The 15,489-nt window shown below is 45.4% G+C and overlaps 1 protein-coding gene across 1 annotated transcript in view; it reads left to right on the forward strand.

Annotated features, from left to right (window-relative positions):
• VAX2 (ventral anterior homeobox 2) overlaps positions 1-11,434 on the forward strand; it is a 56,626-nt gene extending 45,192 nt beyond the window's left edge. Inside the window, exon 3 of the mRNA XM_083186533.1 lies at positions 10,054-11,434. Coding sequence (XP_083042659.1) covers positions 10,054-10,518 — 465 coding nt within the window. The 3' untranslated portion in view covers positions 10,519-11,434. The remainder of the gene's footprint in view (positions 1-10,053) is intronic.
• The last annotated feature ends 4,055 nt before the right edge of the window (positions 11,435-15,489 follow it).

The following is a 15,489-nucleotide window of genomic DNA, read 5'->3' on the forward strand; positions in this document are numbered from 1 at the left end:
TCCTCAGCCAGCAGTATCGCCCTTCACTAAGACATTCCCCAGCCAGTAATATCACCTTTTACTAAGAGTCCCCTAGCCATAAGTATCGTCCTTTACTAAGACAGTCCCCAGCCAACAGTATCACCCTTCACTAAGACAGTCCCCAGCCAGCAGTATCGCCCTTCACTAAGACATTCCCCAGCCAGCAAAATCGCCCTTTACTAAGAAAGTCCCCAGCCAGCAGTAACGCCCTTCACTAAGCCAGTCCCCAGCCAGCAGTATCGCCCTTCACTAAGACATTGCCCAGCCAGCAGTATCGCCCTTCACTAAGACATTCCCCAGCCAGCAAAATCATCCTTCACTAAGACAGTCCCCGGGCAGCAGTATCACCCTTCACTAAGACAGTCCCCGAGCAGCAGTATCACCCTTCAATAAGACAGTCCTCAGCCAGCAGTATCACTCTTCACTAAGACAATCCTCAGCCAGCAGTATCACCCTTCACTAAGACAGTCCTCAGCCAGCAGTATCGTCCTTTAGTAAGACAGTTCCACTGGGCAGCTGTATCACCCTTCACTAAGACAGTCCCCAGTCAGCAGTATCACCCTTCTATAAGACAGTCCCCAGCCAGCAGTATCGCACTTCACTAAGACAGTCCTCAGCCAGCAGTATCACCCTTCACTAAGACAGTCCTCAGCCAGCAGTATCGTCCTTTAGTAAGACAGTTCCACCAGGCAGCCGTATCACCCTTCACTAAGACAGTCCCCAGTCAGCAGTATCACCCTTCACTAAGACAGTCCCCAGCCAGCAGTATCACCCTTCACTAATACAGTCCCCAGCCAGCAGTATCACCCTTCACTAAGACAGTCCCCATCCAGCAGTATCACCCTTCACTAAGACAGTCCCCGGGCAGCAGTATCACCCTTCAATAAGACAGTCCTCAGCCAGCAGTATCACTCTTCACTAAGACAGTCTTCAGCCAGCAGTATCACCCTTCACTAAGACAGTCCTCAGCCAGCAGTATCGCCCTTTACTTATACAGTCCCCAGGACAAAAATATCGCCCTTTACTAAGACAGTACCTGGCCAGCAGTATCGACCATTTTTAAAAAAAACAGTCCTCAGCCAGCAGAATTTCATTGGTGTCTACATGATAAATGTCGATTTTATTTAATCTGTATAGCACACACATATTTTGCAACACTTTACAGTGATTATTTGGCCATCGACATCAATCCCTGCCCCCTGGCCAGCGCACAATGACATCACCAACGCGCCCTTTTTTGCAGCAGCAGCTACAGTGCGAGCAGGAAAGTGTGTAATGTAGTAAGGATGGCCATTGGTGCTGTCGCCATCGATGGCGATCGTGTAACCAGCCATTGAAGGTAATTTAATATGTTTGGTTATGCTGTGCCTTAGATAGAGTGAAACCATCTGGCTCTCCCCCATCGATGGCAAAAGTAAACCATCGCTAATTAATGAATCATTGATGCCCAATGGCCAACCCTACCATGTAGGAGGAGATACAGGAGTATCAGATTTCATGAGCTACCGACAGACCTTTTCAGACCAGGGGGCCCATTTACCTTTGGATCACATATACAATGGGATCTGGGTGGGATGTACCGCTCAGGATCGAATTGTAATATGCAATCCTATTGGCATGATGTATATATGGGCAGGTGCAGGGACAGGGGCTCGAATGGCTCTGCTTTGCCAGGTGCCAAAATGGCTGTAGCTCCGTACATTGGGCAGCATGGCATTCTCATGGGCGCTGCCCTTCACGACCAAGAGTGGGAAAGGAGGGATTGCAGCGGGTACTGGAGATTCCTGCTGCTGCCTTGTGTTATTGGACAATTAGCCGCAAATATTCAATGGTAAATGTGCCCCCGGATGAGAGATAGGAGGGGGGAGAGAGCTGTAAGTGACCCAGCCCATCCCCCACCTTTCCTCCATCACACTTGCCTACCTGACCCTCTCCATGAGGGAGAAAATGCTCTGTGCCTGGACTTCCCTAGTAATGTAGGATTGCCATCACCTGTGGTGAAACGCCTTTCTTATCAATTACCTAGGTTCCCACAGGTGATGGCAATCCTACATCACCAGGGAAGTCCAGGAATAGAGCATTTTCTCACTGAAGGAGAGGGTCAGTCCCCCATACACAGGCTAGATTGATGTGTCTGGGTTGTAACCATGAGTAACTTGTAATCTGCAAGACTGAGCATTCTGGGCAGGAGAGACCCACAGAGACTCCTCACCTGTCGCAGTGTGTAAGTAGCGCAGACTATGCTGCTGTTCTTGCATGTGACAAGATATATGATAGTTTTTTTTATTTTCTATGCATCTGCAAGAAAACTATATGCAATATCTGTTTTTCAATTATGTGGAGCTATAAACAGTACTCAGGCATTGTTAAACCACTAGCTAAAAGCCCGTCAAAATGACGGCTTCTGCAAGCTGCAAGCCTTTTGGAAGGTGTTTTCAGACTTGGAGTTTACCCCCGATTCTGTTTGGAATTGAACAAGATCATTTGTCATTAACACCTCAATGATTATGTGATTTTTTCGCGCATTCTGCTTGGATACCAGTGACTATTTCTATGCCATAAGGAGTCCGAGAGGACAAACATTTTACGCTCAGTTGAATGTGATACTTTAACATTCCTACATCATTGATTACCACCTCTGATGAAGTCTGGATGACGAAACGCGTCGGGCTTGTTGTTGATCTTTATTTGTGAATATCTGAACCACTGGATGTTATCAGGCTGCAAAAAGAACTTGAGAAGAAATCTTTTTAATAAAGAAATGTTTTAATGAATATATATATATATATATATATATATATATATATATATGAGCCAGACAAGTGAACACTTATCCAGGTGACCAATTGTATGGGCGATCCACTTGAATACCCACATTTATTACCCTAAAACAACTCTTACTACCAAAGGTGGGGCCATTTCGGGCCAGATCTCAACCGATTGAGACAGTAGCATAGGCTGGTGCCCTTCTCTTTCGGCTTAGAGGAAAGAATCGCACACTTTCCACCCTGTTTGTAGTTGTACCACAACGTTATTCTATAAAGCTGATACCCCTGAGGAAGCCCCTTGTTGGGCGAAACGCGTCGGGTGAAAACAGCACGTTTTGTCTAAAAAGACTTTTAATAAAGAGAATAACACCAAGTTATGGACATTGTTTAATATATTATGGACTGAAGTTGAGAAGTGCGCCATTCCACACTTGTTCTATATATATATATATATATATATATATATATATATATATATATATATAAATATATATATATATATATATATATATATATATATATATATATATAGATACAGAAGTACCAACACACTCGCCATCCCTAGGAATGGGGTGCAAATATATATATTTATATATATATATATATATATATATATATATATATATATATACAGGAGCAGAGGGAGGGTCCGGCAACTCCACTTAAATTAATGCTTGGCGGGTGCCCGCAATCCACTGATGAAACCAGCGATATAACAGTCCAAATTGAGCCGCACTCCAGCCTTGAAATAAACAATTCCTTTTAATAAACACAGCAACAGAAACGTTTCAATACTTTTCAGTATTTTCCTCAGCCTGAAAAGTATTGAAACGTTGCTGTTGCTGTGTTTATTAAAAGGAATTGTTTATTTCAAGGCTGGAGTGCGGCTCAATTTGGACTGTTTTATATATATATATATATATATATTTATATATATATATATATATATATATATATATATATATATATATGTAGAAAAGGTAGATGAATCCGCGCTTGTTGAAAGTCACCAACCAGACATGATATTAGGGTGATAAAAACCCAAAACAAGGCACTAAGTCCGTGGAATAGGGACTGCAGCTATCTCCAAATACCCAGGACTCGTGGGTCAGCAAGGAATCTGTTTCAAGAAGGAATAGAGAAGCGCTCCATAGTGTAAAACTGTATCTATTCCAGCACAAACAATATATATATATATAAATATATATATATATATACACAGAGCCATCCTCATCTAGTCCGTTAATAGGATTAAGTGAGCCAGAACTGTCGGAATTAATCCTTTGCTAATCCCCTACTGTATTGTTCTATGTATTGTATTGCAGCTGAGAACAATAGGCCTTGGCTCACTATGGCTCACCATGGCTATCCAGAGAAGGCTAGCTGAAGAAGGCTTCATCTGTATATATATATATATATATATATATATATACATATATATATGTATACATACATATATATATATATATATATATATATATATATATATATATATATATACATATATATATATATATATATATAGTTTAAATTTAAAGTCAATTATCGGTTTAAATTGAAATATACACAACGTCATATACATCCCCAGCCCTAAGGAGCACACTGCTGCACTCATACTGTGCTGTGCTATAGTGGAGAATGGGCCGGATGACAAGTTGAGGTGGTGTTGGTAAGATGTGTTCATGTACACACACACACACACACACTTACACAATGGGATTAATATTTTGATGGGAGCCAGTAAACCTACAAATATGTTTCGGGATTGTACAAGAAAACCGGAGCACCCAGAGGAAACCTACGTACAGTAAACACGGGGAGAACATACAAACTCCACCGAGCTGGGGCCATTGTGGTGTTCAAACACCAACCGATATCATAATGACTGTCAACAAAACAGTCCACACCCCATATACCATACTGTAATACTCTGGAACACAAGTTAATGTTATGGCAGATAGAATAATCCAGTAAATTAAACATTTTTAGCTTAGTATCGATTTGCTGTGCTATCTGCATATTTTAACATTTATATTCACTTTTCATAACTTGTTTTTGGGTGAGATGTATTAAGCGCATGCCTGATGTCACTACTGGTCTGAAAGTGTGGTTAGTGGGGGCGGAAATAAAGATTTCAGATATGGGGCAGATGTATTAAGCCATAACAAGAGATAAATGCAAGGGTGATAAAGAGAGATAAACGTCCAGCCAATCAGCTCCTTACTGACTTTTTTCAAACACAGCCTGTAACATGGCAGTTAGCAGGTGATTGGCTGGACGTTATCACCCTTGCATTTATCTCTTGTTAAGGATTAATACATCTGCCCCATAGTGCCAGATGTACTAAGCTTGAAAAGTGATAAAATGGAGAGTGATAAACAACATGTCACAGGCTGTGTTTGAAAAATGACAGGTAGGAGCTGATTGGTTGGAGGTTTATTACTCTCCACTTTATCACTTTTCAAGGCTTAGTACATCTCGCCCTCGGTTGGTTACAATCTCGGTCTTGGGAGAGCGACACATTTCTATCTTTCCCCTGGAAATACAATTCCTCGTTATTCTCTGAGCCAAGAGCGTGATGGCGGAGATGCGTATTGCAGTTAAGTAAAATACGGCTATAAGCAGGACTGTGCTCATATAAAATAATGCCCAGGATGTTTTCTAAATGGATTGTAAGAGACTGAAGGTGGTGGATAAAATCCAGCTCTTTAATCCCACGGCCGGCGGAGGAACCACGCAGTGTTTCTAGATCTCCGGCCGAGAAGGAGATAATGGTCCATTTTAGTGTAGAAATCACACGGCGCAGACAATGGTATGTTGTGTATTCCTATTGATTGGCTATTACTACCAGTGTTGGCTTGTCAGCTGGCATCCACTAGAGTGACAGTTGTACAGCAACCGAAGACACAAAGCCGAACCATTGTCCCAAACACTATAAGGCAATTACCACTTCTCCAAAATAGACGTTACAATGTTGCTGAAAGTGAGCGATTAACATTATGGGCAATTTCAATAAGAGCGCTGAATGTGTCATAGTGAAAGCGGCAGGTTAGGGTGGCCGTTACCTGCCGGGTTACAGGGAATGAAGGGCGCGAGTCCACGCCAAACTTATGCAAACGTTGAATGCGACTACAACTAGCTTTTCCATTGCTTCATTAAAGGGCCCATTTAAGAAGGTCCGCATTTCCAATGCGATCTGGACGGAGTATTACCACCCAGGATCGCCTTTGCAAATACAGGGATAGGGGCTCCAAAAGGATCTGCTTCGCCGGGTGACGGGGGTTTGCACATCCGCAGCCGCACCGGCAGTGTAGTCTGTAGCCCATAGGCTACAATGGTCTACCTCCATCTCAAAGCTCCCAGACCTGATGTGATGCTGCCTGATATTGATACATAGGACAGCATCTCATCCCCCATAGTAACTTAAAGGGGAAGTGACTGCCGCCCGGGCAGGAGGGATCGTAGCAAGGATCAGAGATTCCCATTGTGATCCCTCCTGATACATACAGGGGGATACTTAATATTTGCGGCTAACCGCTGAAAACACCCGATTTATTCACAAATATTACATGATAAATGAGCCCCTAAATGATAGTTTGGGGGGAAAGCTAAAAGACAGGGGGGGGCAGATGTACAGTGATAAAGCAACCAACCAGCATCTACAATAACTGTCATTTTTCAAATACAGCCTTTATCGTGACAGTTTGGAGCTGGTTGGCTGGTACTTTGGCCCTGATTCTGCTTTCGCACACAGCGGAGCGATGTTTAGTAACTCTGCATGCACATAACCTTTTGCGCATGTGCAGCTGCTTTGTGCGAGCCGGGGTGGCGAATTGCTTATTTGCTGGCCCATTCGCACCTAGCAGGTGGGGGCGTGGGGCGGCGGCGAAGGGTAGGGCCTATGGTAATGCACGGCGTCAGCGGATGTCAACTGCCCACCCATTTCCCGAACAAGGGCACCAGAAATGCCACTGATGGTCCAATGTGCATGTATATATTCCTGAATCCCCCCCCCACCCCCAAGTATATAACATTTACATAATAGGGGGCAGGTGCAATCAGGGAGTTTGCTAGACTCTGCAGGGAGTCAGGGAGATTATTGCTATTTCACAGAGTCTCCCTGATATTCAGAGAGAGTTGCAGGAAAATTCAAATAGGGAGCAAAGAAAAAGAAGAAATCCAGTAACTGTGACCATGTGTTAAACGATGCTGCACTGCAGATGGGGCAGATGTAACATGCGCATGTTGTAGATGTAGATGGGAGAGGATATGGGCAGGTTTTGTGGACAGCAGCCAGTATCTACCTTGCGTACACAAATAATAAATGTATCCGCACCCCTTGTATTGCAGCCTGCTCCAGGTGCACAGTTACTGGCCCGGTCTGCCTCGCTCTCTGCCTCTGTCTAGATAACCCTTTAGAATTAAAGATAAACCATAAGGCTGCAGAACTTAAATACCAGGCTGCGTACATTGTCACGTGCACATGTGGAGAAAGAACCGGACACCTTACAGAAGAAACTACAAACCGCTTGGCGTAATGTGGGGCCTTCCTGCATATTACAATGTATAATGGAGGCTGCCATTACCATGGCTGTGAGGGCGGGGGTGTCATTGTTCCCTGTCGCCCGTCTCCATCTGCTTTTCAGCCCAGAACGGTAAATGATGTCTGGGAAGCGAAGGGGTGAAACTTTCTCCTGATCCCCATTTGTAGGAATGCCGTCCAGACTGGCAACAAATGGTGATCCTGCTGGGAGACCACAAACTGCTCCATGAATTGCCGCCCAGGGTAGACGGGATAATTAGCTGTCTCATAAAAGACATTAGAGTCATGCGTCTTATGCCAGGAGTTCCGTGGCCTTAATTGGAAACACTTCCACTGAAATCATCATTTATTACATTTGTATTTCTTGGGTGAATATTTATCAGCAGACACATTTATTATGTAGGTTATGACGTAATATTATCAGCCAATATCACTATACAAAACGGAATATTGAGTTGATGTTTAATTGATGGCCATATGTGGTATACCTAAATCTCTCTGCACATTTTACTTCTGCCCCACCTGCAGTGCAGCATGGTTTTGTCCATTTTGAGAACAAATTTGTCCTGTGATTAGGTCTGAATTAGGCCCTTAGTCAGGGACTAGAACCATGCATGTATTCACTGACTACCTATAGACAGGAAGTAGAATTGTGCTTCTAATAAACTCCTGGCAGGAACTAGCACCATGCCTGTAACCACTAACTGGCCAGAGCCAGGAGCTAGCGCCATGCCTGTAATCACTAACTGGCCGGAACCAGGAACTAGCACCATGCCTGTAACCACTAACTGGCCAGATCCAGGAACTAGCACCATGCCTGTAATCACTAACTGGCCAGAGCCAGGAACTAGCACCATGCCTGTAACCACTAACTGACCAGAGCTAGGAACTAACACCATGCCTGTAACCACTAACTGGCCAGAGCCAGGAATTAACACCATGCCTGTAACCACTAACTGGCCAGAGCCAGGAACTAGCACCATGCCTGTAACCACTAACTGGCCAGAGCCAGGAACTAACACCATGCCTGTAACCACTAACTGGCCAGAGCCAGGAATTAACACCATACCTGTAATCACTAACTGGCCAGAGCCAGGAATTAACACCATGCCTGTAATCACTAACCTGCCAGAGCCAGGACTAAAACTATGCCTGTAACCACTAACTGGACAGATCCAGGAACTAGCACCATGCCTGTAATCACTAACTGGCCAGAGCCAGGAACTAATACCATGCCTGTAACCACTAACTGACCAGAGCTAGGAACTAACACCATGCCTGTAACTACTAACTGGCCAGAGCCAGGAGTTAGCACCATGCCTGTAATCACTAACTGGCCAGAGCCAGAAATTAACACCATGCCTGTAACCACTAACTGGCCAGAGCCAGGAACTAGCACCATGCCTGTAATCACTAACTGGCCAGAGCCAGGAACTAACACCATGCCTGTAACCACTAACTGGCCAGAGCCAGGAATTAACACCATGCCTGTAATCACTAACTGGCCAGAGCCAGGAATTAACACCATGCCGGAAATCACTAACTGTCCGGAGCCAGGAACTAACACCATGTCTGTAATCACTAACTGGCCAGAGCCAGGAACTAACACCATGCCTGTAACCACTAACTGACCAGAGCTAGGAACTAACACCATGCCTGTAAACACTAACTGGCCAGAGCCAGGAGTTAACACCATGCCTGTAACCACTAACTTGCCAGATCCAGGAACTAGCACCATGCCTGTAATCACTAACTGGCCAGAGCCAGGAACTAGCACCATGCCTCTAACCACTAACTGGCCAGAGCCAGGAACTAGCACCATGCCTGTAATCACTAACTGGCCAGAGCCAGGAACTAGCACCATGCCTGTAATCACTAACTGGCCAGAGCCAGGAACTAGCACCATGCCGGAAATCACTAACTGGCCAGAGCCAGGAACTAACACCATGCCTCTAACCACTAACTGGCCAGAGCCAGGAACTAGGACCATGCCTGTAATCACTAACTGGCCAGAGACAGGAACTAATGCTGGGTACACACCAGGACGACTAGGGCCCGATCAGCACAATCTAGATCCGATTCCGATCAATTGGATGCAGATTGTGTGCTGATTGGGCCCTTTTCTGAGCTGGTGTGGAGCGATTCCGATCCGATGCGCGGTCCCGCGGGTCGGTCGGTCGTTATTGAGATCCTACCTGCTGCAGGTAGGATCTCAATGACGACCATACAACCGGGTGCGGGTCGCCATCGGATCGGACCCGCTCACGGTGCACATCGTGAGCGGGTCGTGCCCTCCCGCGTCATCGTGAGCGGGTCGGACGAGACACTGACGACCCGCTCACGATGTGCATCGTGAGCAGGTCGTCCTGGTGTGTACCCTACATAACACCATGCCTGTAATCAGTAACTGGCCAGATCCAGGAACTAACCCCATGCCTGTAACCACAAACTGGCCAGAGCTAGGAACTAACACCGTGCCTGTAATCACTGGCAGCCTTTAGACAGGAAGTAGAACATACTTGCCTACCCTCCAGCAAATGATGGGAGGCTCCTGAAATTGGTGTGGCGCTCCGAACTCTGTGGACAAGAATACTGCTTTCCCTGGAGGGCCCCTGCATGTATAAGTTGATGAGCTCTTAATGAGAACCCTATAAGCTGTCTGTGAATTTGCGTTGAGTGTAACCATGGTATTTACTCCTTGTACTTTTTTTTATCACTTAGGTGAAAGTCTGGTTCCAGAATCGGAGGACCAAGCAGAAGAAGGACCAGAGCAGGGACTCTGAGAAACGCTCCTCCTCCACCTCTGAATCATTTGCTACCTGCAATATTTTAAGGTTGTTGGAACAAGGTAGACTATTGTCAGTCCCAGCGCCACCCAATTTGCTTTCTCCTAGTCAGAACCCAATAGTCACTTCGTCGGCCAACGGGTCGAGCCTGGGAACTTCCGGAAGCACGTCGCCTGGTATCAGTAGTAGCCCTCCCGGAGCTGGGGCCTTCACCCTTCAAGTTCCGTCCTTAGCTTCCTCAACATCTCCAAGATTACCAGCTTCGCTTTGTTTCCCTGGTCCCTTGTTGGGGGGCCTCCATGAAATACCCACTGGGTATGGACTAGGGAGCTCAGCCTTTGAGCCTTATACCCGCCTGGAAAGAAAAGACATTATCTCCAGCAAAAAGCCAAGTTCCTAAGAATTGTTACTGATGTGATGGTGTCAAAGTCCACTGTGTTTGCTTCCTGTCCACACACCTAGTGACTGGTCTTGCAAGTCAAATACCAAGAGACTGTTTAACCAAATGTGTCTAGTGGTGTGTGTGTGTGTTTCACGGTGATAACAAACTCTGTACGGTATGTACAGAACATGGAGGCCGCAGTAGGACATGTCCAGTCGGGGAAGGTGTTTGGGTGGGAGGGGCAGGACTGTTTCCAGTAAGCATTAATTGGTCTACAAGTACTCTTGCCACTCTACTAATACAGTATGTACCACCCCCTACTTCATATTAATGACCCAGAGCTCGGACTTCACACCGGCAATGACCGAGTTTTAATGCAGATACGTTATTTATCACAGAAACGGAAGATGCAGGACGCAAGTTTAAAGGAGAACTAATATAACTTTATATTTTTCCCATTTTTTTTTAATACACGGTGAATTGTGCAAACTCAGCTTTCCTGTGTTGCAATGACAACAACATGATGTAAGGAGAGGAATGGAGGCAGCAGGAAGCCACAGACTAAACGTTATATAGTAGGAGGAGCATGTTCCCCCAGCAGCACAGAATATATAGTATCAGGAGATGATTGATGTGTCAGTGAGGACAGAGCTGCGTGTGACAGGGGCAGTGACATGATATGAGGAGTAGAATAGAGGCAGCCACAGACTGAGAGTTATATAGTGGAAAGAGCAGGCTTCTAACAGCAGATAGTAATGAATGATAGGAACTCCTTTCTCAGTGATGTGCGGGAATTGTAGTGTTACGTACATTAATATGAACCAGACGGATCCGGTGATAGCACTGCACGTGCTCCACAAAAATTAATTGGAGAATTATGTCTGTAAGGCTCTGTAAATAGACCCCTTAGCTCTTACGCCCAATTTATTACGAACCCCCCCATCCCCCCCCCCGCACAATTTTATATTGTCTTCTTCTATGGCATAAAGCCAGTGCACGCATTGGACATAGGGCCTTATTCTAGTTCACTCGCAGAGGCAAATTCCTTCTCAAATGGACAAAACCATGTGCACTGCAGGTGGGGCAGATGTAACTTGTGCAGAGAGAGTTAGATTTGGGTGGGGTTTTACTTCAAAGTGAGATCTACTGTATATGGCAGTGTAAAAATAAAGCAGCCAGTATTTTCCCTGCACAGCAACAAAATAACTCACCCAAATCTAATTCTCTCTGCACATGTTACATCTGCCCCACCTGCAGTGCACATGGTTTTGTTCAATTGAGAAGGAATTTGCCTCTGCACGTGAACTAGAATAAGGGCCATAGTCTATTCTATAAAGTGTACATCGTATTCAGAAGTTTACAACCAACTAAATGTAACCCGGAGAGTCATAAATAGCCAGCCAATCAGCTGGTCTGTGACATGGCAGGTAGGAGCTGATTGGCTGGCTGTTTATCACTTTCCATTTGATCACTTTTGAAGCTTAGTGCATCTGGCCCTAACTGAGGGGCCACCTTTGTATTGGCATAACACGGTTACTGATGTAGGTCAAATGTATTTTTCACTTTTTTTTTATTTAGTTCTCCTTTAAATTCAAAGCCGTCTGCTCATAGAACGAACATTGTGTGTCGGAGATCAGGTCCAAGACCGAATCCTGTACAACGTGCTCATTCACGCAGTATGATTATAATTGACATTTATAGCCTTTTACCCATCTCATTTTTAATAACCTATTTATCCAATATTAAGCATCAATCAGGTATGTGCCACGTTCCCTCCACTCCCAGCAGCGCCTGCAATCCCCATAGGTTTCTGAGGGGAGGGGCAAAGCTGCCATTTTTACATAAGCTACAGCTCATTTTGGATCTTTAGTCGGGAGAGGGATCTGTAGTGATCCTCTCTGCTGCTCTCTAACACACGTGATGTTGGTTGGCACATGGCCGAAATAGACAGTAATCTCGATTCCGATCAATTTACTCGTGCTGATCACAGAAGCCCGTGTCCCGGCATCTTTGTAATAATACATGTAGATGTATAATGGTTCCTTCTTGCCATACATTGCCGTGATAAGGAACCTCTATTACCGGGGGAAAAACGTCGTGATTAAATAAATATGCCCCTTAGCAGGGGTATGGGTCATAGGGTCAACTGTAATGAAGATCGACTAGTAAGGTTGACACATGAAATAGACCTGGCTAAGGTCATCGGGGTCAATCGGTCAACGCAAGCATTCGGTCGACAATGAAAAGGTCGACAGGCAAAAGGCTGACATGGTTTTTCATGTTTTTTTTTTACACAAATATCAAAGTAAATGGACATGGCACTATTATATTCTCCCGAAACGCTCTAGTGGATGATAGGGTAATGAAATACCGCCTGTCGGCACAAGTCGGCTCAAAAAAAAAAAACGGGAAAAATTCATGTCGACCTTCCCATTGTCAACCTAATGCTTGTGTCAACCTTAAGCATATCGTCCTATTTCATGTGTCAATTTACGCCCTGTTGACCTTTATAATTATAAAGAAGAAATTAAAACTTTTGTTTGTCATTTAAATCCCCTGGGGTCAGTTCCCTAAATTTGCGTCACTAAGTTTTTAGTGTCGCCGACAAGGAAAGAAAGTGATTGTGTCATTGCTATTTTGTAATCTAGTATCAAAGTGATTCTCGGTTTGTAGATGCTAACGATCAACAGAGAGGCGCTGATTCGGGCAGGTTACCTACTCGGACATTATAAGACTCCGCTGAACCTGGACACCCAGTGGTTTATACACCGTATGATGCTGATGGAAATGTGAATTTTAGCCTTTTTGCAGAGCGTACCTTCACATTGCAAATGCTCCGCAACAGAGCGCACGCACTTACGGGCAATACATTACGAGCACATCTCTGCTTATACCCCACATATAGCTGTAATATTTCCATTTACTTATGTGCCCGCAATACTGGTGGGAATTACGCCGGACTTGTGTAGCGCTCTGTATACGATGTCTTAATGAGCATCTAGGCAGCCATCTTGTTGGTTGAGAATGCACCCTGGCCCTCCACAAGGACTCGGCGCCTCATGGTTACCCTTCACGATGTCCCTCCATCTGTTTCTGTTCTCAAAATGGTCGCTACTGTACTAATTGTAACATGGCAGCCTATCAGAAAGTAATAAAAATCTTTATAAAAGTAACCCTGTCACCAACGTGTACTGTGGCAGCCATTTTGCCAGCAGAAACTAGTGGCATTGTGGAGGGGCAATACATTCACCACATCTGGTGCCAATAAGACAACTCCAGGTTACAGCAACATATTTATTTATTGTTAATTGAAGGCATTGACATCGGAGCTAGACATTGCCGCCATTTTCGGAGCACATAATATCATGACTTGTTCAGTCAGCGACCGGTGGGGTCATGACCTGTGTATTAGGGGCCGGCCTAAAGCACCTGGCCTCAGGTACTGCGCAACACTCTCTCTAGCACTTGCTAGCGACCGTGCCATGAAAGGTCGCTGTAGATGTTCTGTGACTGGTCCTGAGCTATCATTTTTGTCCTCCTAAAAATATAAATCCATGTTTTATGTCATTTTAAGGACAAAGTAACGTTGTGCTCAGTACTGAAAAGTGTTTTTCTTTTTTTTTTTTTCTTCTTGACCTCACAAAATAAAAACTGCTTTTGGTAAGCCTGGTTGGTGTCTCTGTCTGTGGTAAATGGTATGTGGCATTGCTTTACCTTGGGGCACCGTGCCCCAATGAGTGCAACCCTGTGGGCTGCGTTCATTAATTGGGGGCCACATGCTCTCCAGAAACCTTGGCCAATAACATCACTGTCTCTCTGTCCTTTCCACAATAACATTCCAGCTGATCCCCTGGGTACAACAGTGATCGTCTCTTCTGTATCCGGGGGGCAGCGTGGTGGATCAGAAGGGTGTGGCCAGCAGGAATATGTGCTCAACGTGAGGGGGAATGGTCACATGATCGGATCACCGTGGCTCCACCCCTACTATACGTGAAACAAGCATTACATATAGGGGTCTTGGGCGATGATGACGTCATCCGGCGCAAATTGCGTCAACGGGTCCCGGGGGATACCTGCCCACCTTTCCCGGGGTCTGGGAGGGGCATACAATTTCGGGATCCTCCGAGCCAATCCAGAAAGGTAGTTAAGTACCGCAAGGAAAGGTCACGGCTGCATGACCCATTGGATATCGCCAGCTTGCCAACATATCTGCTACAGAGATCAGGGTGAGGGTTAGACACAGTTAGGGTTAGACGCGGATAGTATTAGGCACTGATTAGGGTGGTTAGGGTGCAGGGGAAGGGAGAGTTAGGCTGCAGGTGGGGAGGGTTAGGCACTAAGGGATTACAGTTAGGGGCAGATGGTGGGGGCAGTGTGGTTAGTGTTAGGCATTAATGGGGGTGGTTAGGCTGCAGGGGAGGGGAGAGTTAGGCACTAAGGTCTTACGGTTAGTATTAGGTATTAATGGTGGTGGTTAGGTTAGGCTGCAGGTGGAGAGTTAGGGTTAGGGAGGGTAGTGGAAGGGGGTTAGAATACTTACCTAGCAGGTGTCAGCGCATACCTGCCTAATCTCCTGCATTCTGCAGGAGACTCCCAGAAATAACAGCAATCTCCCTCTCTCCCTCATTAGTCTAGCAATCTCCCTCATGTCACCTAGCCCACATTACACTGTTACATCATAGTTACCTCCCCTCCTGCATTCTGCAGGAGACTCCCAAAATTACAGCAATCTCCCTCTCTCCCTCATTAGTCTAGCAATCTCCCTCATGTCACCTAGCCCACATTACACTGTTACATCATAGTTACCTCCCCTCCTGCATTCTGCAGGAGACTCCCTGACATAGCAGAAATCTCCCTCTCTCCCTCATTAGTCTAGCAATCTCCCTCATGTCACCTAGCCCACATTACACTGTTACATCATAGTTACCTCCCCTCCTGCATTCTGCAGGAGACTCCCTGAAATAGCAGCAATCTCCCTCTCTCCCTCAT

The sequence above is a fragment of the Crinia signifera genome, chromosome 1, assembly GCF_055691185.1.
Source record: "Crinia signifera chromosome 1, ASM5569118v1, whole genome shotgun sequence".
In the NCBI taxonomy this organism is placed as follows: Eukaryota; Metazoa; Chordata; class Amphibia; order Anura; family Myobatrachidae; genus Crinia; species Crinia signifera.